The following is a 27,984-nucleotide window of genomic DNA, read 5'->3' as shown; positions in this document are numbered from 1 at the left end:
GTAGAGTGAGAGTGGCATAGAGTGCAGTGGCAAATAGAGTAGCGTAAAGAGTAGAGTATAGCGACACAGTTGTACTGCCATTTGATGGAGTTTGTTTTGACCAATGACTTTGTGTTTCACCACTGCGCATATTAGTTGCTCAATGTTCACCAGTAGCACATGGTATGTTTTGTTCAGTTTAGCCGCCTATGGGCTTTGACATTGCATTAGTCATTACATTCTGTATTCTGCCTATTGGCTTTGACATTGCATTAGCCATTACTTTCTGTATTCAGTTTAGCCGCCTATGGGCTTTGACATTGCATTAGCCATTACATGCTGTATTCTGCCTATTGGCTTTGACATGCTGTATCCAGTCTAGCCGCCTATTGGCTTTGACATTGCATTCCTATTGGCTTTGACATGATGTATTCAATTTAGCTGCCTATTGACTTTGACATGCTATTAGATATTCTGCCTATGGGCTTTGACATGATATTATATATTGCATTTTGTATTCAGCTTAACTGCCTATTGGCTTTGACATGATCAGCTCAGCTGCCTATTGGCTTTGACATGATATTATACATTGCATTTTATATTCAGCTTAGCTGCCTATGGGCTTTGACATGACACTAGACATTGCATTTGATACTTAGGTTAGCTGCCTATTGCCTTTAAAGTGGAGTTAGACATTGCAGTTGAGAATCCAAGCTGTATTTTTCCAAGCTGTGTTTTTGCACCAGAGAACCAAGATGTTTTTCTCACAGTAGACTAGACATGATAAGAGAGAGTACATGGGTGTTTTTCTCTTCGCTTGAGCTTGGGAACAGGAGTAGTCTTGGAGACCTGGCCAGTCTCCAAAAGGCTTGCTCAGTTTCCCAGGTCTGAGAGGAGAGGGCACACCTTTGTAACGAATGTAACAGGCTGCAGAGAGTCAGATTTGAATCTGCCGGACCTCGTGCTGGAGCTTGGCGCCAGCTGCCAGCAATCCCGTGTGGGTAGATGAATCTCTTTCTCGCGGCTGACAGGGGGTCATCAGCTTGCAGACCTTAGAAAGATGAAGCTGTAAATAGTTTCCCACACGGTGAAGTATTTGTTTTGCTTTGCATTCAATATCTTATAAATATAACCTGCTGTGTATATTGCAAACTGATATATTTTGTTTGATTAACGCGGGCTTGAAAGCTACTAATTCGTCATTCATAAATATTGTGGTTGGGGAAGAATTAACAACAATAAAAGTCTTCTTTGACCTCAGAAGTGCATTTCTGGTGTTTTATGTATGTGCTTAGAAACTAGCTAAGAGGAAAGCACTACACTCAACAGTGCAGTTGAGTGGAGTAGTGCAGAGGACAGTGGTGTAGAGTTCAGTGGCAGAGAGTGTCAGAGTGGAGTAGAGTGGCATAGAATGTAATGGCACAGATTAAAGTGAGGTAGAGCGCAGTGGCACAGAGTGTAGTGGTGCAGAGTAGCTTACAGTGACACACCTTGGATTGGCTAAGAATGCAGGGGCACAGAGTTGAGTGTTACAGAGTAAAGTGCATTGGAGTAGATTGTTTTGGCATAGAGTGCAGTGCTGCAGAGTGGAGTTCTGAAGAGTAGATTAGTGTGGCCTAGACTGGAGTAGTGTAAACTGCAGTGGTGAAGGGTGCAGTGGTGTAGAGTGGTGACAAGCACACTGGCACAGAGCAGAGTAATACAGGGTAGAGTGGAGAGGCGTAGCGTGAAGTGGCGTAGAGTGGAGTGGAGTGGTGCAGAGTAGAGTGGAGTGACAGAGTGGAGTATTCATGGTGTGGTAGTACACTGCCATTACAGACAACAGATTTTCAATTAAAATGACCATTACATTTGCACAGACGTACAGTTTTACTGATATAACTCTACTGTGCACACACAAAAATGTGTGGAAATTGCATTACCTAGTCTTATTATTTGTTTTGATAATATTAAAGTATTTGTTTCCAACACACTTCAGAAATAACCAAAAAAGTGCTTCATTTGTGCGTTCGTCATTCAGATATATTATATTTACACAGTTCATTTAAACCTTGTTGTGTGCTAGAAAAGAAAAATGTTACTTACCCAGTAAGCATCTGTTCGTGGCATGTAGTGCTGTAGATTCACATGCTCTGCATGCTCCTGCCATCTAGTGATCGGTTCAAGGTGTTTCAAGTTATTTTTTCTTCGAAGATGTATTTTTGAGCCACGGGATTGAATGACTCCTACTGGTCAGTGATACTGCACATGGGCATCAACTCCTTTGTTAAACTGTTTTCCCGCAGGCAGGTGCAAAAAAGGAGGGCAGAGGGAGTATAGAGAAAGAGATGTCCATGCAAATGCATCTACATATGTACAGGTATGTACACATATAAAGCAACTGAAAAAGATACAGGCACTCGGGGAAGAGGGCAGGGAGCATGTCAATCTACAACACTACATGCCACGAACAGATGCTTACTGGGTAAGTAACATTTTCCATTCAATGGCACATGTGGCTGAAGATAAACATGCTCAGCATAGACTGTAAAGCAGTTCCTCCATAAAAAGCGGTGGCTGCCCTGTGGAGTTGCAGTTAATTGGAAAAGTGCTCTCAGTACTGCTTGCCCTACACGTGGCTTGCTGACATGCAAATACACCCACACAATAATGTTTTGTTAATGTATGTGGTGTAGACCATGTAGCTGCTCTACAAATGTCAGCTATGGGTATGTTTCCAAAAAAAGTGGCTCCCTTTTCCTAGTGGAGTGGGCTCTGGGAGTGAGAGGAAGATGTCGTTGAGTTAGCATAACAAGTCAATACATTTGTCGAACCACCCACTTTTTGCCTGGTGTCAGTGTATTTTGGACTGTAGTACGCTGGACCCCAGTGTCAGTGCTCTCTCCTCTAAATTTGGTTGCTGGTAAACTTTTACACCTCACAACTGGCTTTCTGGTGCACCTATGTAAGCCTCTAGTATATGGTTCTTAGGTACACAGGGCATTGGTACACCAGAGGCCTCCCAAGGGCTGCAGCATGTATTATACCACCTATGGGAGCCCATGTAAACTGTGTCTACAGGCCTGCCATTGCAGCCTCAGTGAAATGGTGTATCCACCTTTCACTTTAGATATAAGGCTTGCCTCATATTGCGGTCACTGCACTTGGACATTGTAGGTCACTCCTCTGGTAGACCCTTTAGCCCAAGGGCAGGGTGCACGTTTCTGAGTGTGAGGGTACCCCTACATGAGCATAAGTACCCCAGGCTCCATTTTCTGGGCTTTGTAAGTGTGAGGAAGTCATTTTAAGATATGCAGTGGACTCTGGTCAACACGAGTGGTCCAACTACATAATGGCTTCTCCGAACCTAGGCATGTTTGGTATCAAACATGTTGAATCATGCAACTACATCTATTCCAGTGTTAGTTGCATGACACCATGTACTCTGGGGGTTCCTTAGAGGATCCCCTAGTTCTGCTTGTACAGCCTTGCAGGGTCTGCATGCCAGCCCATGCTGTTGCTGACCATAGACACTGTTCTGCCCTCCTGCTGGTGAGCTTATTTCAAGCAGAGGAAGGCAGGACAAAGGATTTCCTGTAAAAGGGAGGTGTGACCACCCCTCCCTTTGAAATGGGTGCCTCTGGGCTGGGTGACCTGTGAGCGCCACCAGACTGCTTTGAAGGGCACATTTGGTGCCCTCCTTGCATAAACCTGTTTGCACCAGTGCAGGAACCCCCGGTTCCTTCTCTGGCACAAAGCCACACAAAGGAAATGAGAGTGACCATCTCCCTGTCCAACTCCACCCCTGGGGAAGTGCACTGAGCTCTGTCAAGTTGCCGGTTGATTTTGTTATCTTGGAAACAAGGTAGGCAGAGACCCCTGGGTGCATCGGACTGGTCAGGCCGGATAGATGACGTCCCTGACCTCCTCTGAAAGTCGTCAATGAAGAGAGTGACCAACCCCCTTTTAGTGTTACTTAAGGGCTCCCTGAGGTTGGGTCCTCAGATTCATTGAGCAAGTCTCTACAAAAGGAACTCTATGCGCCTGGCCTCTGAAACCGCTGCTGGTGTGCTCTGGAAGTTAAGACTGTATCCAGTTAAGAGGGCTTCCACTGCAACATTGTTTCTCTAGCTCCTGCCAGATTTATGCAACATCCGTGGCTGTGCACCATCCAGGGTCACAAGAACTCTGTTTGCATTCAAGAAGCAAGAAAGAATCTCCCTTGGAGTGGAGGAGTCACTCCCCTGAATCCTCAGGCACCTCAACACAACCGGCTGGTGAATCCTGCTGTTCCACGGACACCGAAAGGCTCTGCATCACAGGTGGTGGCTCCGTGGTCCTCTCCCTGGGTCCCCCTTGTCTTCTGACTAACTTGGGAGACAGTGGGCCCTTGCTGCAGCCATTGGGTCGGAACCCCTTTACACCGTGACTGTTGCTCTTGCCAAGGCTTGTTGGCTCTTCCTCCAGAAGACTGTCAGGCTTCAAGAAGCCCCAGCCTCCAGCACTTTGCAACTCCAAGTTCAGCTTCCACTTTGCAGTTCCTGCGACGTGGGACTCCTGTTTTGTTGTGCTGCTGAGGCCTCCTTGTGACTCCCTGTGCCTGCTGCCAGTGGGTCACTTGTGGGGGCTCCTCTGACTCCAGCTTGCTTTCCTTCCTGCTGAAGGCCAGCCCTGACTACCATCCAAAGGTTGAGACTCTAGGACCTTGCTTGTCTTCTTTGTATCTACTATTTGCATTTGCCAAGGCTTGTTGGTGGCCCTGATGGCCACTGACCCTCCTGCAATCCAGCGACTGACGTAGGACAGCTCGTGGACAACTCCAAGGATCTCCTGCATCCCCTGGACTCCGCAGCTGGACTTCTTCTTTCACCGTCCTGCAGGAACTTCACCTCCAAGAGGGTGGGCATTGCCTATCTGCACTGCCTGGACACCTCCAATTGGTCTCGACACTGTCCCCTCCTTTGTCAGGTTCTTGACATCCAGAATTCACCTTTAGGTTCCACTGACCTGGTCTATGGGTCGCGACAGCAGCTGGACAACTGAGGCTTCCATTGACTCCAACAAGGGTTTCGGACGCCACTTCACCCTTATGCACCTGGACTCCCTGGAGTAGGTAGTCTGGTCTTCTGTGTATCCACGGGTGGGGGCACTCTCCAACCTTCTTTGTGCCAACTGTTTTTCTTGGGTTCCACTGGGAAGGGTCCATATAAACCCAACCACGATGGTCCTGTGTTAGCCTTCGGGACATCTGGCTCCATCCAAGGGCCTGTGGGATTTCTGATACTGACCTTTTATTCCTTACTCCCCCAGCCCCTGGGACTCTAACACACTTACCTTGGTTGGGCACCTCCATTCTTATACCACTTTCTTAGTATATGGTTTGGTCCCCCCCATAGGGCCCCAGGAATTTCTAAGCTATTCCTGTGTCTCTGAGTATATATTTTGTGTGTAGATAACTCCAAGTGGAGATATATCAAAGTTAGTATAGACTTCAGTGTTCAGTCTTCTTTTTTTAACACTTGGTTTGGTTCTTTCTTGTGTAACAGTTACTGACTGGCTACTGTGGTACTGTGTGCACTTTACACTCCTCCCTGATATTCCTGAGCTGCTCTCCACAGCTACCCCTAGAGAGCTTTGGTTATCTAGGCACCAAAACACTATCACTAAGAGTTTCCTGGACTCAGTATAGGGTGCCACACCATAGGTGTACACCATAAACTAGCCAGCCTCCTACAATATTTTACTCTCCACCTAGCTATACTGCCTTTATGAGATAATGAGAAAACTATAAAAAAAAGCTGTTTAGTTTTTCTGAACTCTTTTGTTCTAATAATATAGAACATTAATGCATGTTTAACGTCTAAAGTGTGAAGAGCTCTTTCAGAAACGGAGTCAAGCTGTGGAAAGAAGACTTGTAAGTCGATAGATTGATTAATAGGGAATTGAGAGACCACCTTAGGAAGGAACTTCAGATTGGTGCAAAGAACCACCCTGTCTTTATGAATCTGAAAGAATGGTTCTTTCAAGGTTAGTGCCTGGAGCTCATAACACACCTGAGAGATGTGATAGCAACTAAAAAGGGATGAGAGGTACTGAAGAGGACATGAGTGGAGTGACTCCAAAAGAGGATCCATAAGCCTAGTAAGGACCATATTGAGGTTTCATGATAGTGCATGCGGGCAATCTTAGTGGAATGACCGGTTTAAGACCTTCCATGAATGCTTTAATTACTGGAATCCTAAAGATGGATTTGTGATGTCTGTTTTCTAAGTATTCAGCTCTAGTTGCGATATGTAAGTGAATGGAGGTATAAGTTAAATTAGCTTTTTGTAAAAGAAGCAAGTAACGGAAAATGTCTTGGACAGTAACTGTGATGGGATTCATATGTTTGGGTTGACAGTAGCAAATAAAGCGTTTCCACTTTGTAGCATTTCATGCTCTGGTAGTGGGTTTACGAGTGTCTTTAAGTATGTCCATGCACTCTGCAGGCAGATTTAGATAACCACACTCTATGATGTAAGGAGCCATATAGCAAGGATGAGAGATTTGGGGTCTGGGTGTCTGACTTGACTTTGGTTTTGAGTGAGAACATCTGGCCTGTTGGGAAGCTTCTCGTGGGGAACTACCAAGAGATCCAGTAGTGTGGTGAACCAGGGCTGGCGTGCCCATGTTGAAGATACAAGGATCATTTTGAGAGATGTTTGCCTGATCCATCAAACTAGAAATGAAATAAGAGTGAGAGGAAGAAAAACATAGGTAAATATCCCTGACCAGTTCATCCATAGAGCATTACCTTTGGATTGGGGGTATGGGAGCCTGGAGGCGAAGTTTCATCATTTGGTGTTTCCTGCTGTGGTGAAAAAAGATCTATCTGAGGTACTCCCCACGTTCTGAAATAACTTTGAAGGACTTGTGGGTGGAGTTCCCATTCGTGGACTTGTTGCTGCACCCTTTTGAGCAGGTCTGCAAAGTTGATGTCCGTTCCTAGAAAATATTCTGCCACTAAGTGAATTTGATGGTGGAGAGCTCATTTCCATATTGTCTGAGAGGGTTATGATGATTTGAGTGACCTTGTCCTCCCCGTTTCTGAAGGTAATACATTGCTGTCATATTGTCTGTGCAGACTAGTACAACTTTGTGAGAGAGATGATGAATAAATGCTTTCAGGGCTAGAAATGCCACTGGAAGCTCAATTAAGTTTATGTATAGCGATTGATGATGTGAATTCCAATGGCCCTGCACTGAGAGGTCCTGAAGGTGAGCACCCCAGCCTGTGTGATACGTCTGTTGCGAGAGGCACAGGGTCCAGAAATGGCCGCCACTTTTAGAGATGGAAGGTGTTCCACCATTGCAGAGAGCGATGATTATGGCGGTCTAACAACACTAGATCTTCCCAATAACCCTGTGATTGAACCCACTTACGAGACAGACTTTGCTGTAGAGGATGCATGTGAAGTCTTGCATGAGGAACAATGGCAATGCAAGGGGCTATCATTCCAAACAAGCGCATTATGGTCCTGACTGTGAATGAACAATTCTCTTGAAATTGGGGGGATGAGAGAATTAAAGTTGTGGACAAGTTCAGGATTAAAGCATGCAATCCCTAATTCTTCTTTGAGTATAGCTCCTAGATATGACTGTATCTAGAGAGGTTGAAGGTGGGATTTAAGAAAGTTGAGTGTGACGCCTAGGTTGTGCAGAAGGTTCACTGTCCTTTGAGGGTGGTGTTGACATTGTGACTACGTCCTGGCTTTGTTGAGCCAGTCGTCTAGATAAGGGAATACGTGTACATTTTGTCTTCGGAGGTGTGTTGCTACTACTGCTAAGCACTCTGTGAAGACCCTCAGAGCTGTGGTGACTTCAGAGGGTAGAATCTTGAATTCACAGTGGTTTCCTGCAATCACGACTCTTAGATATCTGTGGTGTGCAGGGTGAATGGGGATATGGAAATAGGCATCCTTGAGAGCTAGGGCAGTCATAAAGTCGCCCTTTTGTAGAAGTGGGATAACGTCTTGAAGAATGGCCATGTGAAAGTGTGCAGATAGAATATAATGGTTTAAGGGCCTTAGGTCCAGAATGGGCCCGAGAGAGATGTCCTTTTCGGGAATAAGGAAGTATAGAGAGTATACTCCTGTTCCTTGACATTGTAGTGGAACTGGCACGACAACTCTTTTGAGAAGACAGGACTGTACTTCTTGTTTAAGAAAGAGAATGTGCTCCTGTGACAGCTTGTGAGACAAAGGGGGAATGTTTGGAGGAGTAGTAATGAGCTTCAGACAGTAGCCCTGTTGAATAGTGGCTAGGACCTATTGGTCCGAAGTAATGTTCTCTCATTGTGTACAGAAATTTTGAAGTCCCCCCCAACAGGTGTGGAGTGGGGGGTAGGTATGTGTAGATAGTCACAGATTAGCTGTTGAGCTATGGGAGAGGGTGGTGGTGGTCTTACCTCTTGTGTTGTTACCTCTTAAGTGCCTCTATAGAATCCTCATGAGTAGGAGCTATAAGGCTCTTGCTCGAGATTTGGAGGCCTGTAAGGTCGGTGGTTTGTAACCACCTCGAAATGTGCGGCGACAAAAAGTACCTCTCCGAGAGGGAGATAGTAAACGCCCATGGCCTTTGCAGTGTCTGTGTCTTTCCTCAGCTCAGCTTTCTTCTCAATTGTGGAGTCCACTTGGGTGACAAAAAGATGCTCTTTATCGAAGGGCATATTCAACACTGCTTGTTGTAACTCAGGTTTAAAACCTGAGCACCTAAGTGGGGCATGTCTCCTAACTAAAACAGCAGTGCTGACAACACATTCAGCAGTGTCTGTGGCATCTAGGGCACATCGGATGGCATTATTAATAATTTTCTGCCCTTCAGTGACAATTTGTTGCATCCTTTCATGGTGCTAATTGGGAGATATTGGAGAAGCTCCTGATTTTGATCCCAGTGAGCCATATCATTTCTCACAAGTAATGTTTGTTACTTGGCGATACACCAGTGATTGGTTGCTTGCACAGCCATTCTTTTACCTGTGGCATCAATCATTTTAATCTTGTTATCTGGGGAGGAGAGTCTCCAGTGGCCTATTAGCCCAGGGCAAAAATCTGGATCCCAAAGGATACAATGAGTCACAAGAAAATGTAATATCCAAGAAAGAAGTGACTCAAACAGATGATCTCACTAAATAACAAAAATATATTTCTACTACGTTTCAGCTTCCACCTTCCTCAGGTAGTACAAGACGGTCTGCTCAGTGGACACTGCTGGATTTTCAAAAAGCATCATGAGTGAAGATTCCAATTGGAATGTGGAATCAATGCAGTCCTGAGAACTCTTCAGATATGCAGAACTCAAGTGGTATTGTCAGTGATGTTCAGTCAATCTGGAATCAGTGATATTAAACGGTACATCCAGAAATTTTTGCTGATGTCCAGCAGTTCTTCCTTTAAAACATGTTCCACAGGGAAAATCTTCAAATCTGATAGTAAATGGTCCACAATGTTAAAATGATTGGCTACAGGCTGGTCAAGTTTCTTGTTAATTATTGCTGATTCGTGGTTCCTGAATCGTTTACGGAGGTCATTCATAGTTTGGCCTACATAGCGGTTGTTCGTCTCAGTGCCAAAGTGGTTAGGGCCGAGGTTCGAGGTAGAATGAGATAGCTGTCTTGGATCGAAGTTGTGGAGGTTGACACCGAAGATGTTGACTAAGTCTGGTCAATTTTTGGTGCCAAGCCGGAAGGTGGGGCATCCGAACCAATTTTTTGGATCTGATCATGGTCCGAATGTAGTGGCGGTCGGCAACCTTAGTAAAGGGTCTCTTGGAAGTCTTAGAGGGGCCAGGAGGGGCAACAGTACTCGTAGGTTGCACCGGCATGGTATCTTGACTTTTGGTGTTCGACTGGACTTTGGAGTTGGAGCCCTGAATGGAGAAGGACCCTTCCTGTTCTGGCTCCTCCTGGGGATGCTCCTTCCCAAAGATGTCCGTAGTGTTTTCCAGAGTCTTGTGTGCCATCTCTAGTCATCGAGCCCTCTGGTCCCAAAGCGTCTTTTTCGACAGGGAATATCTGCAGGCGTCACAGGTGTCTTCTAGATAGTTGGGGGAGAGGCACATGTTACACATCAGATGTTGGTTGGTGTGGCGAGAATTTTGAGTGGCACTGAGGGCAGAATCAAAACAGCGTTTGTTACCTCAGCCAAGCATGCTGTTCGGTGCCCTGCGGTGAGGTAGGTCTGAAAGGGCGAAGATGCCCCAAAGGGTGTCCAGTCGGTTCTCAAACCAATGGAGTGAGTAGAGAACAATAACAGAGAAGCGCAATCGAAGACAATACCATCAATTTAAAGAAAGACTTTGAGACCGGGACAAAGGCAGAACGGAGCAAAAAGACACACGTCCGAACCCAATGGCAGGGAGAAAACAATCTAACCAAGGAGTGGATGCCCAGACGAGAAGGAGGAGTCAGTCGATCCCATGACTTGAAAATGCTTTTTCGAAGAATAACAACCTGCAACACTCCAAACCCAACACTACATTGCAGGAGCATGCAGAGCATGTGTATCTATAGCCACAAATGCCATCAAACAAACTCTTTCCTATCCTCAGAATCCACCACAGTTGTCACATAAATTCTCTCACTTTGAAGTCAGAGAAAGAAAAGTAAACCAGTGCCCTTGAAAGACAGCAGCACCTGACATTTGAACTCAGTTTCTGAATGCACAGCAAATGTGACAGATAACAAGATTTAAAGGCCTCTTAACAGAAAGCAAGCTCGTAGAAGAGTACATAAAACACAGTTTAGGCAATGGAAGAGAAGAACTGAACCTGGAGAGCCTAACACAAATAAATGCAGCAGATAAAAATCCAGAAAGTGTGAGTTACAAACCACAAAACCAATGGTAATCAACAAGTGGAATACATTCCTAGGTAAACTTTCTGAAAGTCCCCAAAATGTCTTTAGCAAACCAGACCCATTCGCAGAAAACGGTTAATACCCACATTTAAGGACACTTAATTTAGATCAAGTTGCCACAGAACAATACAATCTACCTAAATCAAATATCATCAAAACCAAGCCCTGCAAATAAATTTCTTACAGGCACATGCTGAGTGGAAGAAGCAGAGTCCATTGACAGAGGTGAAGGGACGGAGTAGCTGGAGGACGCTGGTGACAGGGGCTCTAGTTTCAAATTCGAAGCTGAAAAAGAAACAGGTGCATTCCATTGAACAGCTTTTAAAAACAACCTTTTGTCAGGATGTTTTCTTATTTTTTAGCTCAATTATTAGCTCTGGAAAGTGGAAGTCTAGAAAAACAGACCTTAACCCTATTCTTTTAAGGTCAGCCCCTGGGCGTCAATTCACCAAAACGCTAGCTGTAGAGGAAGTGACATCACATACCTTTAAACTTAACAACATCACAGGAAGAAACATCATATGACCCTTGACCTTGATTTCTTTCCCCAAAAGGCACAACACATGACCCTAACATCACAGCAATTAACATCGCTCAAGTTCCATAATAACTGCATGATTAGTATAACACAGACCCATGTCTAATTTAGAAATCACCTATATTATGTTGCTGACTTGAGCTTTCAAAGTTCTGGTGCACAATACGTGCCCTGATTTGTAGTGAATTAGCAAAGCTAGTAAGCCAGACATCTCTTAGCAGGTTGCACCCACACAAGAAAAGATTTAAAAGAATGGGGTGAAATAGTGCATTTTAAAGCACAATTTTCACAAAAATGTTCTAAAATGCTGTAGGTGCTGAAAGGAAACTTATTAACTATTTAAAACATTTTATGATGGGCCAAGCCAATGAAGCCTGATGGTTGCTAGGAGTTGAGTTTTTTTTTTTTTTTTTTAAATGTGGTAGGGGTGGTCATTCATTGTGCCAGGGTCGACATTTTATCATGGGTGCCCTGTTATATAAAACAAGCACTGGCAAAACCAATAGGTTTCTATTGTCTTTGTCAATGCTTTTAGTGAAGCAGTACAGCATGGCTAAAGGTGAAAAGAAAAAAAAAGCTTCTGATGCCGCTGCCTGTGCCATTTTGTAAGACTGTGCACCGTCAATGGAGGCACCTACAAAATGACGCAAATGCTTTTTCAGTCTTGTACATAGCAAATGCACGGTCTCTGAATTATTTGTTTACGGTTAGTGAGCCTGAAGCCCTCCCATCACTTACCGCTGGTGAGCTTTAAAGCCACTCTTGATTGTTTGCTTCCTGCTGGTCAGCTCTGAGGTTGGTACTTCCCCATTCTTGCATGTGACCCTCCCTAGAGCATGGCTCAATTACTTTGTGTCCTTTCGCTGCTCGCACATTTATGAGCTATTTTTTTCGCTCCCAACCTCCAGTTGTCTCTGTGTCTGCTTGGTTATTTAGCTTTCACCACTGTTTGCAACTACATCTCTAGCACATTCAGTATGTTTTATCAACAATTTTCATTGGTCTGACTTTATATGCTTAACACGTGACTGCGATGGGACCTTGCAAGTGTTTGTTTATTCTTAGCTAAAGCACTTATTTTTACATTTGAGGAACTGCTTGCCTGTTAAACACACACACACAAACTCTGACGTATTCCGTTATGTGTTCCCCAACATCAAAGGTCACCGATCTGCAGATAAAGAGACCCGCATTGCTGTGTGTTTCATTATGTGCTGAGCTGTGATCTTTGAAGCTGTGGAACCCCCTTCAAGTCCCAGCAGAACTACAACTTCTGGTGATTTTAACACTGGAAGTGTAATCACTACGGGACATACATTTTCTTATCTCAAACGAAACAGACTTGTTTGTGAGAGCTTGTTTATTTGCCTTTATTTCACCTCAAACAATGCTGCCTTTCATTTGTTGTGTTAGACAGCTTTAAACAATATTTGCAACTGCACCTCAACCACAGAATAAGTTTTATTCCCCTAAAACAATGTTGCCTTTCAATTCTTTTGTTAGCTTTAAACAACAGTTGTGATTCTAAAAACAAATAATGAGTGAAAGATACACGTAATATGTTAGTGTTCCCTTATTTCAGCTTATGGGTGTCCAAAAAGCGACCAAGAGGGCAACATTTACATTCAGCTTTAAATTTACCTTTAATTTAACTCTGACAATGCTGCCTTTCATTTGTTATGTTAAACAGCTTTAAACAATATTTGCGACTGCACCTCAACCACAACCTAAGTTTTATTCCCCTCGAACAATGATGATTTTCACCTATTTTGTTAGACAGCTTTTAGCAATAGTTGTGACTACAAAAACACAGGATGTGTGCAAGGTACATGGGAAAATGTTACCCTTCACTTATTTTAGATTATGGCTGTCCAAAAAGCAACCAACAGGGCATCATTTACTTTCATCTTTAAATTTACCTTCAGTCCACCTTTAACAATGCGCCCTTTCTTTTGTTATGTCAGACAGGTTTAAACAATATTTGAAACTGCACCTCACCCACAACCTAAATTTTATTTTCAACTTTACTGTGCTAAAAACAAGCTTAAAAGACACACTTTGGCAGTGCTTTTAAAAACAAATAGCATTATTTTTTTAGCTCAAGCACCTATGTTATCACATTCAGGAAACTGCTTGTCTGTTATAAACAAACAGTCTGCTGCGTTCCGTTTCCTTTGACATAAGAAATTGTGTGTGCCGCCTCTCTTCACTTGCAATGTTAAGGGGGAAATTTCATTAATCTTTTTTACATGTACATTTTATTTAAAAAGGACCATAATCACAATCATTTCCATCTGTAAGGAAATAGGGCGTTAGTTGTGTGGCCTGCACAAGTAATAGATTCACATTTGTCCTCCACTGGGAACCAAACACCCCATAGTAACGTTTGAAACTCATAGGGTAGAGGAGCAGAGGAGTCCAAGGGCTACTCAAGGAAAGTGGAGTAAACCCCATTCGCTGGCATGCAATAATAACACTCAGTAAATGATTGTCCAGTCTGCGCTTTTTCTTTTGAAAAAGAATAAGTACATTTATTACACACACACACTACTCGATACTAAGCAGTATATTACAAATATACATTTGGCTGATGAAAATACCTTGTGTGGAAAGTGCATAATCACCTCTGACTCCCTAAAGGGATCAAGACCAATAAACACCTCAGGTAAGTACATTGACTTGGTCATAGGTTCAAAGATCAACAAAGTGTCAAAAATATCAACATTTTAGGAGAAATGCAACAATCAGAAATAACCGTCAGTAAATGCATTTACTAACAATGATAAACCATAAGTACTTTCATCACTAGTGGCTGTCATCATTATTTCAATAGAATCTTTACAGAAACTTATACTGCATTTCTCATGTATCTGTGTGCTTTTATATATTGGTAACATTAAAAAAGCAGTCATAAAAATAGCCCGTAGAGGATATCACATTTTGATCACAGACCACATGTAACCATAATCTTCACCCCAAGACGGCGTTGTACAGCATGTACTCTTTTTAGACAAATTTAGGCAATAACAGTTGCAGCCATAAACTTCAGCCTTGGAGGAGGCTGCACTCCCAGCTAAAAAGAACATGATCCAGCCTTAGGAGGGCTTGAAAATTCAGGGAATATCCTTGATTGGGCATCCTTTTTTGAGTACCACCAGAATTTGGGTGGGGGAGGGGTCTATGCCATTCCTGCAGCTCCCTCCCACTCTTTTGTGCACCACTGGTGGTGGTTTCGCAGTCCGAGGCCATTACAAGGGGGGAAACTGTGCCAAAGTCTAAAGCCCAACAGGGCTGTATGGGCGTTCCCCCAGGAGCAGTTAATAATCAATGAACGGCTCTCCTACTGCTCTGGAGAGAGTAGCTGCCCATTTCTTTTTCTTTCCCGACAGCATGGATTTGTTTGGGGTGCCCTTTCCCACCCAGGCACCGACGTGCTGCTCATGGTGGGGGCAGTTCAGGAAGCCCATCTCTGGCCGCTACAGACGTCTCATAGTGTGTGCAGCACTCCTTCATGCTGCTGTGGTAGCCAGCAGGTTTCTTCTGCCCTGCCTGCTCCTGCAGGCAAGGGTGCTTATCGTTGTCTCCGCTGCTCCCAGACATGGTCACAGGGAGAGGGCTTGGCTAGCCACTATTGGAGGGAGCATGGGTGCACTCCCCGGCCTGGTTTTGATTTCAGAACTCAGGGATAGGCTCTGGGCCCCTCCTTCTCTCATCCTCGCTCAGGGAAAGGGCAACAACACTCCCCCATCATTGCAGCCATTGGGTGCCCAGAGTTGGGGGTCCCAGGCCCCTAATCAAGAAACTGGCCTAGGAGATGGGTCCCCAGGCCCACACAACCCGGGGTAAGGGAGCCCCACGCATGCCCCCTCCCAGGATAAAAACCTGAAAGCATTTCCTTTAGCGACCTCCCAGGCCCGAGCCCATGCTAGAGGGATTAGAACAGATGAGCAGCGAAGCTCCATGCACTCAGTGTTCGGGTCAAAATTCTTCTCATGCGGATATCTCTGGCCCAATTGGGCTGTTTTACACACTTTTTTGCTTGTGTTACTCCTAGGTAGAGCCCTAGCCACTTAAAGCACTTTCCTTAGGACTCCTAGTCTCTAAGGTGTCGAACTTTGCAGGGCGTTGGTTCCACTGATTTCCTGCAACAGCATTTCCTCTGGGCCACTCTCCTCTTTGGCTCAGAAGCCCAGACTTTCCCCTCACTAGTCCTCAAGGAGTCTAAGGGGACCAGCTTCCCTAGTCCTGTGGAGAGCCCCACTGGTCATGGGGGCAACTGCAAGCAGAGTCCTTCGTCCAAATGGATATCATGGGTTCCTCCTTCCAGTTGTTCACAGTTGCCCTTTCAGCCCCACTGTCCAGCAAAAAATCACAACCAAGAGGGAGCTCTCCCCCGTGCGCAAGAGATTTTAAGTGGGGTGGTAGGTTCCATAAGCCTGGCACTCTTGGCCTATCCTGGGGTGCCACAACACCTGGCCACCCCTGTCCCACCCACCCTGCACAGTGTCTACTGGAACATTTCAAAATGTTGTCACCCAGGAGTCACTGGTCACATCTGCTCTGGAAGCTTCAGCTCCGCACCTCACTGGCATTACTGCCAGGCCCTTCCCACGAAACATCAAAGGGAGGCCACTCCAGAGATCTGGGCTCCCTCCCCTGTTCAGTGGACTTGGCAGGCCCATCCCTGGTATAGTGTGACAGCTGATGATTGATGCAGTGCATTCTGTCCAACCCCTTCTTAGGAGCTGAGGGAAGGACTGTTAATTCCTCCTTTTGAATGGGGAGGCCTTTATTTCTGGTGTTGGAGAGAAACTTAATTACCTTGCCACAGCAAAGTGACAAATGGCCTGGGCTCTGATCCTGAACTGAGCCAGAGAAATAGGACATTCCTTGATGGTCCATAAGCTGTACAGATATATTTTTGAAACTTGCATAATTGATTTTTGTGTACAGATTACACCCCAATTCAATATGCCACTGGGCTCTGTAGGCCAAAGGGAAGCAAAACTGCACTTTAAGACAGCCTCCCCCACAGTTGTATAATGGAGTCACTGCAGACAAGAAAGTAAACCACACTGACTTTCCCTATGAGTGTACACTAACATTATGAGGCCTACCTCAGGTCAATATCCAAACCTGTAGCATCCCCTCTTTGTACAACAGGAGTCTTCCACACACAGCCCATATATGGGTGCACAAACATGTGCACAAGTATTTGCTGCGTCGCAGAGGCCTTATCTTAAAAGGCAGACACTAGCGGTAAACATGTTCTGTCCATTTGCCAGTTTACTGGTGGAGAGTCACCGGTTGAGAGGCTGACACACAATAAAAAGGCCACATACCAGGTGGTTAAAAAGCAAAAATTCCAGCCATCTTTGATGGGCAGAACCCATCTCCTACCACAATCAGTTTCAATAATTTAATAAATTAAGTAGTCCTTTCCAGCATATTTACTATCACGCTACCTATTATTCACCTGTCTTATTACCTACCACTACCCATCCCATTCTCTATTTTATGCACCAAAATAAAAAGTGCAGTGTTCATTAGATCATAACACTGTATTTTTTATGAAACAAAGCCATTGTTCGGGTTACTTCTTCCATTCCATTTCACATTTTAATGCAAAGCTCATACCATCCCTCAAGCATTAATAAACAACAAAAAAATAATGTCTGTTTCATGGTAATTTAGACTAAAACCTTAAACATATTGTACAACCACAATGCTGTAGAACACTGCTAAAGTAAACTAAATCAATAGCTCTTACAGAGGTGGGACCTATTGGCTTTGCCCATGCTTGTTAATTTTTTAGTTAGTGATCTGAGCTGGAAGGACAAACACAAGATTGGCAAGGTGGGTTACGAAGATGCAGGCAAGTAAGGCCAGCAATGCCAACCAATTCTAAACAATTGGCGGGCTTCCAAGCCTCTCTTTTTTGGTAAGACACAATGGGCCAGATGTATGACACAGGGCTTTGCGAGTTGCAATTTGCAACTAATTTGCGAGTCATAAATTGCGAGTCACAAAACCATATGTACAACAGTATACCTCGCACTGTTTGTGATTCCCAATGGGGTGGCAAATTACCTTCCTCATTAATATTCAAGAGGTAGGTCGCAATTTGCAACCCCATTGGGAATGGCTGCACTCACAGGGATGGTGGCCTGCTGGGGACAGCAGACCATCATGTCTGTGACTGCTTTTAAATACAGCACTATTTTTTTTTTTTAAATGTACCTCGTTTTCCTTAAAGGGAAACAGAAGAATGCATTTCAAAAACAAAATTGAAGAGTGGGACCACTGCCTGCTCTGGAAAAATTGTTTTGCATGCATTCACAAAGGAGAAGGGGTCCCATGGGGACCCCTTCCCGTTTGCGAATGGCTTAGCACAAATTTGAAATTGGTGGTAACTGCAATTGTTTTGTGTCCGCATTCACTGTCACAAAACTATCATACATCGCACTGCAACCCACAATTAGAAAAGGAACGCCCCTTCCCAATTGTCACTCACAAACCCTTTTTGCATTTTGGTAAAGAGATTACTGAATCGCAAAATTGAGTTTTTACATCGCCAAATGCTTTTTCCTCATCGCAAACTGCCCGATTCTCCAAATCGGGCCATTTGCGAGAGAAAAAAGCTTTGTACATGTGGCCCAATATGCCTTATAACAGAGAGCACATGCTCTATTAGATTCGACCTAAAAAGAGTTATTAGTTTTCCATTTACCAGTTAGAAGGTGTCCAAAGCAACCCCTGCCTGTATAAACCAAGTAGGTGTTGGCTTTATGCAAGTGTGAAGAAGTGGTTTTACATTTTGGGTACACAATACAAACATCGTTCACTCAAGATCACACCAAGAAATGCCTCTGTTGTGTCTAAGAGAACAGAGACAAAAGCAGTGAGGCACAACTCATGCAATTAAAGTAGCTGTTTTATCAACAAAGAGCCAAGTTACACATATTGATTGCACCCTTGAAATTATCACCGATATTTGCACGGCTTCATAATTGAAAGAAAAACGAAAAGAGGGACAAAAAGGCATTTTTGGGAGAATCGTTCCAAAATCAATGTAAATGACACCAGTGGGATGAGCTGTTGCAGGAAATCCTTCTGGGGCCACTTCCAGGTCTAGCCCCCTGTGCCTCGCAATACTTAAGTGCCTCCTGACCTCGCATCGCGGGACGCGTTGTTGCAGGAATTCCTTCTGGGGCCATGTCGGAGGCTGGCCTGGCTAATAGTGGGTACCTTGTGGTACTTACACCCTGTGCCAGGTCCAGTTATCCCTTATTAGTAGAATAGAGGTGTTTCTAGCAGCTTAGGCTGATAGAAGGTAGCTCTGGCAAAGCAGCATAGGCTGAACTAGGAGACATGCAAAGCTCCTACTATACCACTTATATCATATAGCACAATATCATAAGAAAAAGTTACAAAAAATAAAAGGTACTTTATTTTTATGACAATATGCCAAAAGTATCTCAGAGAATACCCTCGCTTAGAAGGTAAGTAATATACACAAGTTATATGTACACAAACCCAAAACAGGTAAGTAACAGGAAGAAAAGTAATGCAAACAGTGTAGAATTACAATAGGATGCAATAGGTGAACATAGGTCTAGGGGCAACACAAACCATATACTTTAAAAGTGGAATGCAAATCACGAATTGACCCCAGACCTATTGGAGATTGTAGAGGGTCGCTGGTACTGTAGGAAAACAGTAAGGGTGGCCAAAATACCCCACCCCAAGACCCTGAAAAGTAGGAGTAAAGTTACCCTACTACCCCAGAAAGACACAATAGTCGTGATAGGGGGATTCTGCAAGAACCACAAGCACCTGCAAAACACTGAAGACGATTTCCTGGACTGAGGACCTGCAAGGCAAGGGGACCAAGTCCAAGATTCGCGATAGTGTTCAGGGGGGCAGGAGCCCAGGAAACCCCAGATGAAGGTGCAAGAGGGCTGCCTCCGGGTGGAAGAAGCCTAATATTCTGCAACAACGAAAAGGGCTAGGAACTTCTCCTTTGGATGGAAGATGTCCCACCGCGTGCTGGATGTTGCAGAAGTCTTTCCAAGCAGAAATACCGCAAACAAACCTTGCTAGCTGCAAGGGTAGCAGTAGAGGTTTTTGGGTGCTGCTGGGGACCAGGAAGGACCAGGATGTCGCCCCTCGGAGGAGGAGACAGAGGGGGCGCTCAGCAACTCAGAGAGTCCCCACAGAAGCAGGCAGCACCCACAGAAGTACCAGAGCAGGCACTTAGAGGATTTGTGAAACCGGAGTCACAAAAGGAGGGCCCCATGATGTCGGAGTCCAACTCAGAGGGTTGAGCACTGCAGGACAGAGTGCTGGGGACCCAGGCTAGGCTGTGCACAAAGGAATCCTTGGAGAAGTGCACAGAAGCCGGAGCAGCTGCAAATCACACAGTACACAGGTTTGCTGTCTGGTGTGGGGAGGCAAGGACTTACCTCCACCAAACTTGCACTTAAGGATCACTGGACTGTGGGGGTCACTTGGATCCAGCTCCTGTGTTCCAGGGACCACGCTCGTCAGGATGAGAGGGGACCCAGAGGACCGGTGATGCAGTCTTTTGGTGCCTGCGTTAGCAGGGGAAAGATTCCGTCGACCCACTGGAGATTTCTTCTTGGCTTCCAGTGCAGGGTGAAGGCAGACAGCCCTCAGAGCATGCACCACCAGGAAACAGTCGAGAAAGCCGGCAGGATGAGACACTACAATGTTGCTGGTAGTCGTCTTGCTACTTTGTTGCGGTTTTGCAGGCGTCCTGGAGAAGTCATCGGTCGATCCTTGGCAGAAGTCGAAGAGGGAAGTGCAGAGGAACTCTAGTGAGCTCTTGCACTCGTTACCGGAAGAATAGCCCAGAGGAGAGACCCTAAATAGCCAGAAAAGGAGGTTTGGCTACCAAGAAAGGAGGATTGGCTACCAAGAGAGGTAAGAACCTATCAGAGGGGGTCTCTGACGTCACCTGCTGGCACTGGCCACTCAGCAGTCCAGTGTGTCCCCAACACCTATGAATCCAAGATGGCAGAGGTCTGGGACACACTGGAGGAGCTCTGGGCACCTCCCCTGGGAGGTACTGGTCAGGGGAGTGGTCACTCCCCTTTCCTTTGTCCAGTTTCGCGCCAGAGTAGGGCTGGGGGATCCCTGAACCAGTGTAGACTGGCTTATGCAGAGATGGGCACCATCTGTACCCATCAAAGCATTTCCAGAAGCTGGGGGGGCTACTCCTCCCCAGCCCTTCACACCTATTTCCAAAGGGAGAGGGTTTAACACCCTCTCTCAGAGGAAATCCTTTGTTCTGCCTTCCTGGGACTGGGCTGCCCAGACCCCAGGAGGGCAGAAACCTGTCTGAGGGGTTGTCAGCAGCAGCAGCTGCAGTGGAAACCCAGGAAAGGCAGTTTGGCAGTACCCAGGTTCTGTGCTAGAGACCCGGGGGATCATGGAATTGTCCCCCCAATACCAGAACGGTATTGGGGTGACAATTCCATGATCTTAGATATGTTACATGGCCATGTTCGGAGTTACCATTGTGACGCTATACATAAGTAGTGACCTATGTGTAGTGCACACGTGTATGGTGTCCCCGCACTCACCAAGTTCGGGGAATTTGCCCTGAACGATGTGGGGGCACTTTGGCTAGTGCCAGGGTGCCCACACACTAAGTAACTTTGCACCCAACCTTCACCAGGTGAAGGTTAGACATATAGATGACTTATAAGTTACTTATGTGCAGTGAAAAATGGCTGTGAAATAACGTGGACGTTATTTCACTCAGGCTGCATTGGCAGGCCTGTGTAAGAATTGTCTGAGCTCCCTATGGGTGGCAAAAGAAATGCTGCAGCCCATAGGGATCTCCTGGAACCCCAATACCCTCGGTACCTAAGTACCATATACAAGGGGATTATATGGGTGTACCAGTGTGCCAATGAGAATAGGTAAAATTTGTCACTAGCCTGCAGTGACAAATTTAGAAAGCAGAGAGAGCATAAACACTGAGGTTCTGGTTAGCAGAGCCTCAGTGATGCAGTTAGGCACCACACAGGGAACACATACAGGGCATACACTATGAGCACTGGGGTCCTGCCTAGCAGGATCCCTGTGACACAAGGGCAAAAACAAACATACATACAGTGAAAATGGGGGTAACATGCCAGGCAAGATGGTACTTTCCTACAGGCCACGCTATCAGCTGGGGTGGGACTTCATCCCCCAGACTGCCTTGCTTCCAGGTCCAGCCCCCTGTGCCTTGCACTACTTAAGCGCCCTTGACCACGCAGCGCGGGACGCATACAGGAAGTGCCCGGGCGCATGCCTGGGTGAAGACCGGGCCAAGACGGACCCATCTTCGCCCGTCATCGTCCAGCGGAGGCTGGGCTGGGCGTCTCCATCTACCTGTTGAGAAGTAGGTTTATGCTCCAGGAACTAGTTTTAAAGAACCCGAGCGACGCTATACACCATGAACACCATTAAGGAAATGGGGAAACGTAAAGCTGAGGACGCTCCTGCTCACAAGTGGTTCAAAAAAATCCCCAAAACGTCCAATTAATGGAACCAGCTCCTTGGGTAACAAGTAAAACAACACCCTAGAGGATACTGATATTAATTGAAGAAGTGGCGGCCATTCTGAGAAGTAACACAAACGTATCCCCTGCAAACCGTGGCAGCCTTGCTAATAAAATACCTGATATGTTTAAGAAAATGCTGCAGCCGTCCAAAATCCCAAGGGAGTCTGGACAGAAGGAAGCGACTCAACCTACAACATTAGATCTATTCCCTATGCTGACTACCATTCAGTGCAGTGGCTTGTCCGAGCCACTGCGTGCTATAGGTGGTCCTGTTGTGGGAGAAGAGGCCCTCCATCCCTCCCCTAAGCCCTGATGTTCTTGTGGTCCTGAACATTTTGTGTTCTAATCGGTTTGGGCCTCTGGCGGAGAATGGGGGGGGCTCTGTGACACTGCCACCCCTGCACGCTCTGGAGTATTTGCTGATGACAAAGCCCTGGCCAACATATCCTTGGCCATGGGAAGGCTGCCGGCACTGTGTAGCAACTTCGAACTGGCATCTGTTCACCGGAAACTGGATGAAGTTAAGAGACTAGTGCTGATGCTGTTGAACAAAATAATGGGGGAACCCACTTTAGATTTGTGGGTGCAGGTGCGCGAGGCGAAGTATGGGTGGGACCCTGCCTGTTCCAGGGGGAATGCCCATTGGCACTGTCGTGTCTGAACCTAGATTACAAACAGGCAACCAACACTCAGGGTCTGCCATTAATCTCACTTTGCTCCTCACAATGAAGGAACACAGGCCCCTTTTGAGGCCGGAAGGCGTAAGTGCAGTTTTGATGTTAAGGGGAGGATTCCCATTGAGTCAGGCAGCCCTGACAAAGTTCAACCCGCTGAGCGTATAAGAGGCCATCTTGGGGTGGCTGGTACTCAGGTGCCTGCTGAAGGAGCCACTCCTAGAGTATACCAAACTAGGTAATTAGATTGTACGATACAACAGTCTGAAGTAAGATTGTTAACATCTAAGAAACAGGCCCAAGGCATGGGGAGAATAGGAGGTACCATCTTTATGGTTTGGATACCAAAGTTACCACTAGGGTCCACAGAAACACAGGATTCCCTGATAAACAAGGTCATTTATTGGTTGAGAGTTCAAAGTAACTGCCTTTCTGTTGTTCGAACAAATATTTTAGAGGTTGTAAGACATAGCCAGCCAGGATCAAATCTCGATTTTATTTCTATTTTTCTTGTTGACAAACTGTTCGTGAAGAACCTTATTGACTTTGAATTGCGTACTTGCTACCTTAAGAATCCTAGAGGGGTTGGCATTAGACTAAAGTTGTCCCCGCCCGCCATCAGTCTACTCACAATCTGCAGGGGATTGGCAGGTGGGAAGTGTGATCTTAGCCAAAATAATGCCCACGCCTTGGCAGCAAACAACCTCCCTACACCAACAGCTGTAGACTGACTGTCCACCAAACACTATCCAATAATTCCAACAGCGGCTTCTGTGGGCAGGCATAGGGTGAAAGATGGGACTGTCAATTGTAGGGAAGCTCAGTGACAAGGGTCCAGCATTATGGAAGATAGTGCTAAACTATCCATTATGTCCTGTAATCTGACTGGGCAGCAAATCAGTGGATCCCGAGTGGGCCACCTACATAAACAAGCAGGATATATGCATATTCCAGAAGACTTGTGCTGATGGTCCAGTCTTCCTGGATGTTTTTTTATCCTACTAAGTGGAGGCCCAACCTGAAGATGCGGGCGGTGGTCGGTCCAAAGCGGGTCTATTGATATTGATAAATAAGAATGTGCAGTGTAATCACTCAGCACTAAAAGTAGATTTCCCTGATATATTAGGTTTGCAGCTTGAATTTATTAAAGGTTTTAAGGTAATAGTAATCAATGTATACGCTAGGTCAGTGCCTTAGGGAGTAGAGTCCCAGACTTTGGCCCAGCTAACCAAATTTATTGATACACTGCACTATTCCATTAATGTAGTGGCTGCAGGGGATGTGAACTGCACATTTGAACTCTCTCCTACAAACTGCGATATGACGGGGAGGAGGATGAATATTGAAGCATCCCTCAATTGACGGGTAAACGATTGTGTATTCGCTCTTGTGCCGCCCTTCAGCTGACTTCCCTGTGTTTTAAGCGAGTGCTCAGGGCTTGCAACGGTCGTACATGCTGAGATCTAAGCATCGCTCCCACCTTCAAGTGCGACAAGTCTACTAGTGTCATTGACTATTTTCTAGTGGATGTTAGGACGTGGCTGATGCTGGAAGACATGAGGGTTGACTTTCGCCATGACAGTGATCATAATCCTCTGCTTCTCACTTTACACAGTGTTCAATTTAAGAAGTCTCAGAACACCCACTCCATCATAGTCCCTGAGCCACTAGTGGCAAATAACCACAAACGTGTTAGATGGCCAAAAGTGATGCCTAATCCGTAGTTGCTCAAGGAGATTTATAAATTGTTTGTTGGTGCTATGGCTAACTATGAAGAACATGAGGTCAGAAATATCCCAATCCTCAGTATTCATGTGATGCTGGTGCCTGAATTACAGAATATTTTCTATAGGAGGATTACCGCCAAGCGAACTGCTGTTACATACAAAACAAAGGAGTGGTTTAATAAGGATTGCTCTCAGGCTAAATCAGCTTTAAAGTTAGCTATTGTGTCTTGTTTACAGGGGATGATTATAACGGCCAGAACTGCTTATAACATGGTTATAGCACAGCCAAAGAAAAGCTGGGAAGGCTCAATCTGGCAGAACTTCCTTTATGCAACCAGACGAAATGATAACGTGACCTTCTGGAAGTTACTTTGTAATAGACACAATGAGGGCAGGAGCCATATTTGTACTCTTATTCAACCAGAGAGTTGGGTGGGCCACTTTTCCAATCTCTATGCTCCGCCTTACCATACACTCATTCACAACTCCTCCCCTCTGCAGTTGGTTAAAATCACTCACTGCCAGGCAGTTCAGGGGTGGACGTCTGTAATTACGATGATTACATTGTCTTTACTCTGGGGGAAACCATTGCCGCAATCGATTCCTTAAAGCCATCCAAAGCCCCTGGTCCAGATAAGATACCAGGAGATTTATATAAGTCCGAGCTGGAAATTTGGTCTAGTTATATCCCTATGATGTCTAATGCAATAGCAGCTGGAGGCTCAATGCCCAGTACCTGAAAAGGGGCCTAAATAATACTTATTTTTAAGAAGGGTGAAGTGAGTTCTCCCGCTAACTACAGACCCATCAGCCTCATTGATCAAATCAAAATAATTTCTTAAGCGCACTACTCACCTGTTAGGGCCTCAAGGCGCCTCAAAATGTTTTTTGCTAAACAGCTACTGGATAGGCTGCTGGCCAGGGCTGATGCCAATCATGTGATGTCCCCCCTGCAGGCGGGCTTCCGCTCCAAAACCAGTACGGTATATCAAGTTTTTCAGTTGGTGCTCCTTTATTGGAAATACGTAACCCTTGCCAAATAAAATCTATACGTTGTGTTAGTGTCTGCATTCAATTTGGTCTCGAGGGAAACTGTGGGATGTTCTTCATAAAATGGGTACTCCAGGAAACATAATCCATCTTTTACAGCGGTTACATGAGGGCACATATGCTCAGGTGAGATGGGGCAATCAGGAAGAATTAGCAGACCACATCCCTATCCACCTGGGGGTTCGCCAAGGCTTTGTCCTGGCACCAACACTATTTACCCTATACCTAAGAGGTGGCTTCAAGCTGAAGTTCCTTCTTTAAATGCTCAAAAATCCCTATACTACTTTTTACGGATGACTCCCTCCTCATCTCTAAGACTGCAATGGGGCACCAGACCCTCGTTAATACGTTTACAGCGTTTTGTGCAGATCGTGGATTGGAACTAAATGTCAGTAAAACCAAATTGATGGTGCTTAGCCAGTGTGAGAAAGTAGCCTCTTTCTAGCCTTGTTACCCCCACTTTGGGCCTGTTTGTGAGCGTATGTCAGGGTGTTTTCACTGTCTCACTGGGATCCTGCTAGCCAGGGCCCAGTGCTCATAGTGAAAACCCTATGTTTTCAGTATGTTTGTTATGTGTCACTGGGACCCTGCTAGTCAGGACCCCAGTGCTCATAAGTTTGTGACCTATATGTATGTGTTCCCTGTGTGATGCCTAACTGTCTCACTGAGGCTCTGCTAACCAGAACCTCAGTGGTTATGCTCTCTCTTTGCTTTCCAAATTGTCACTAACAGGCTAGTGACCAATTTCACCAATTCACATTGGCATACTGGAACACCCTTATAATTCCCTAGTATATGGTACTAAGGTAGCCAGGGTATTGGGGTTCCAGGAGATCCCTATGGGCTGCAGCATTTCTTTTGCCACCCATAGGGAGCTCTGACAATTCTTACACAGGCCTGCCACGGCAGCCTGAATGAAATAACGTCCACGTTATTTCACAGCCATTTACCACTGCACTTAAGTAACTTATAAGTCACTTATATGTCTAACCTTTACCTGGTAAAGGTTGGGTGCTAAGTTACTTAATGTGTGGGCACCCTGGCACTAGCCAAGATGCCCCCACATTGTTCAGGGCAAATTCCCCGGACTTTGTGAGTGCGGGGACACCATTACACGTGTGCACTATACATAGGTCACTACCTATTTATAGTGTCACAATGGTATCTCCGAACATGCCCATGTAACATGTCTAAGATCATGGAATTGTCACCCAAATGCCATTCTGGCATTGGAGAGACAATTCCATGATCCCCCGAGTCTCTAGCATAGACCCGGGTACTGCCAAACTACCTTTCCCGGGGTTTCACTGCAGCTGCTGCTGCTGCTGCCAACCCCTCAGACGGGTTTCTGCCCCCTGGGGTCCAACCAGGCTTGGCCCAGGAATGCAGAACAAAGGACTTCCTCAGAGAGAGGGTGTTACACCCTCTCCCTTTGGAAAAAGGTGTCAGGGCTGGGGAGGAGTAGCCTCTCCCAGCCTCTGGAAATGCTTTGATGGGCACAAATGGTGCCCATCTCTGCATAAGCCAGTCTACACCGGTTCAGGGATCCCCCAGCCCTGCTCTGGCACGAAACTGGACAAAGGAAAAGGGAGTGACCACTCCCCTGACCTGCACCTCCCCATGAGCGAAAACTGCTTCGCCAGAGCACTACTTGCGTGTCCAGGCAGTACCCCACTGACTCCCATCTTTTTGGATCTTGGTTTTAATCGTATCTAAGATATGTTAGCCCTAAGACCGCTACTTTTTTGGGTAAGGATGTGGTCTAATCCAGAGCTCACTACTTACAGAGACTCACTTCTTGATCTTTTAAAAAGACCTAATGTAGCCTCTATCCCATGGTTTAGGCATGTGTCAAATTGTTTTTGTATTTTGGGTCTCTGGAGCTATTGGGAGAATCCTCAGGATTTAGGGAAGGCCCAGAAGCAATCTTTGAAATTAGCCTATTGGTCCTACGCTAGGAATAATTATCTCCTTGATACAACCCTTTGGCGGCTGACCAATCAATTTCATGATTCCAAATGGTACCCCCAGTACAAATCCTTTTTAGATGTCACCCCTGACTCCTTGGGAAAGAGTCTGTATGCCCTTTTTCATTACGGGTGTTGGGCGATAAAGTCTTTTACCAGTAGTTGGAGGGCACCGTAAGTATCTAATCTATGTCTGCCCTGTGGTGGTGCCCCTGAATCAGTTGAACATTTTTTGTTTATTTGCACAGCTTATGCTTTTGCATGACGTAAGTGGATATGTCCAATCTGCCAGAACCTGGGCATTAGACAACAAGTTATCGCCCTTAGGATTTTAAAGGGCGACACTTCAATTGTTTTGGTTCATGCAGTTGGCAGGTTCCTTGTGGCTGCAGGGCACACATCTTTTAAAACAGCAGTAATATATATTTCTTTTATTATGTATGTTTTATCAATAGTGCCAAATATGTTTGCTCTAGGGCATAGACTTGAAAAACCAATTAATTTTTATTGTCAGTACTGTATGACGATTTTAATTGTTTTATCTATTTTATCTATTTTTGTAATCATATGGAGTATTATGATTGTATGCTTTGATG

General features: G+C 45.5%; 1 protein-coding gene across 6 annotated transcripts in view; it reads right to left on the bottom strand.

Moving 5' to 3' along the window:
- Window positions 1-27,984, bottom strand: part of ATF6 (activating transcription factor 6) — a 1,225,231-nt gene that overhangs the window by 1,048,189 nt on the left and 149,058 nt on the right. For 5 of the 6 annotated variants that reach the window (XM_069231066.1, XM_069231064.1, XM_069231068.1 and 2 more), the window contains one exon: window positions 11,037-11,137. The exons of the other annotated variant lie outside the window; for it this stretch is intronic. In XM_069231066.1, the coding sequence (XP_069087167.1) occupies window positions 11,037-11,137 (101 nt within the window). The remainder of the gene's footprint in view (window positions 1-11,036; window positions 11,138-27,984) is intronic. 6 annotated transcript variants of the gene reach the window in all.

Source organism: Pleurodeles waltl, chromosome 4_2 (assembly GCF_031143425.1).
Source record: "Pleurodeles waltl isolate 20211129_DDA chromosome 4_2, aPleWal1.hap1.20221129, whole genome shotgun sequence".
Lineage (NCBI taxonomy): Eukaryota > Metazoa > Chordata > Amphibia > Caudata > Salamandridae > Pleurodeles > Pleurodeles waltl.
The sequence above is the reverse complement of the archived record's forward strand: the minus strand, read 5'-3'. Positions and strand labels throughout refer to the sequence as shown.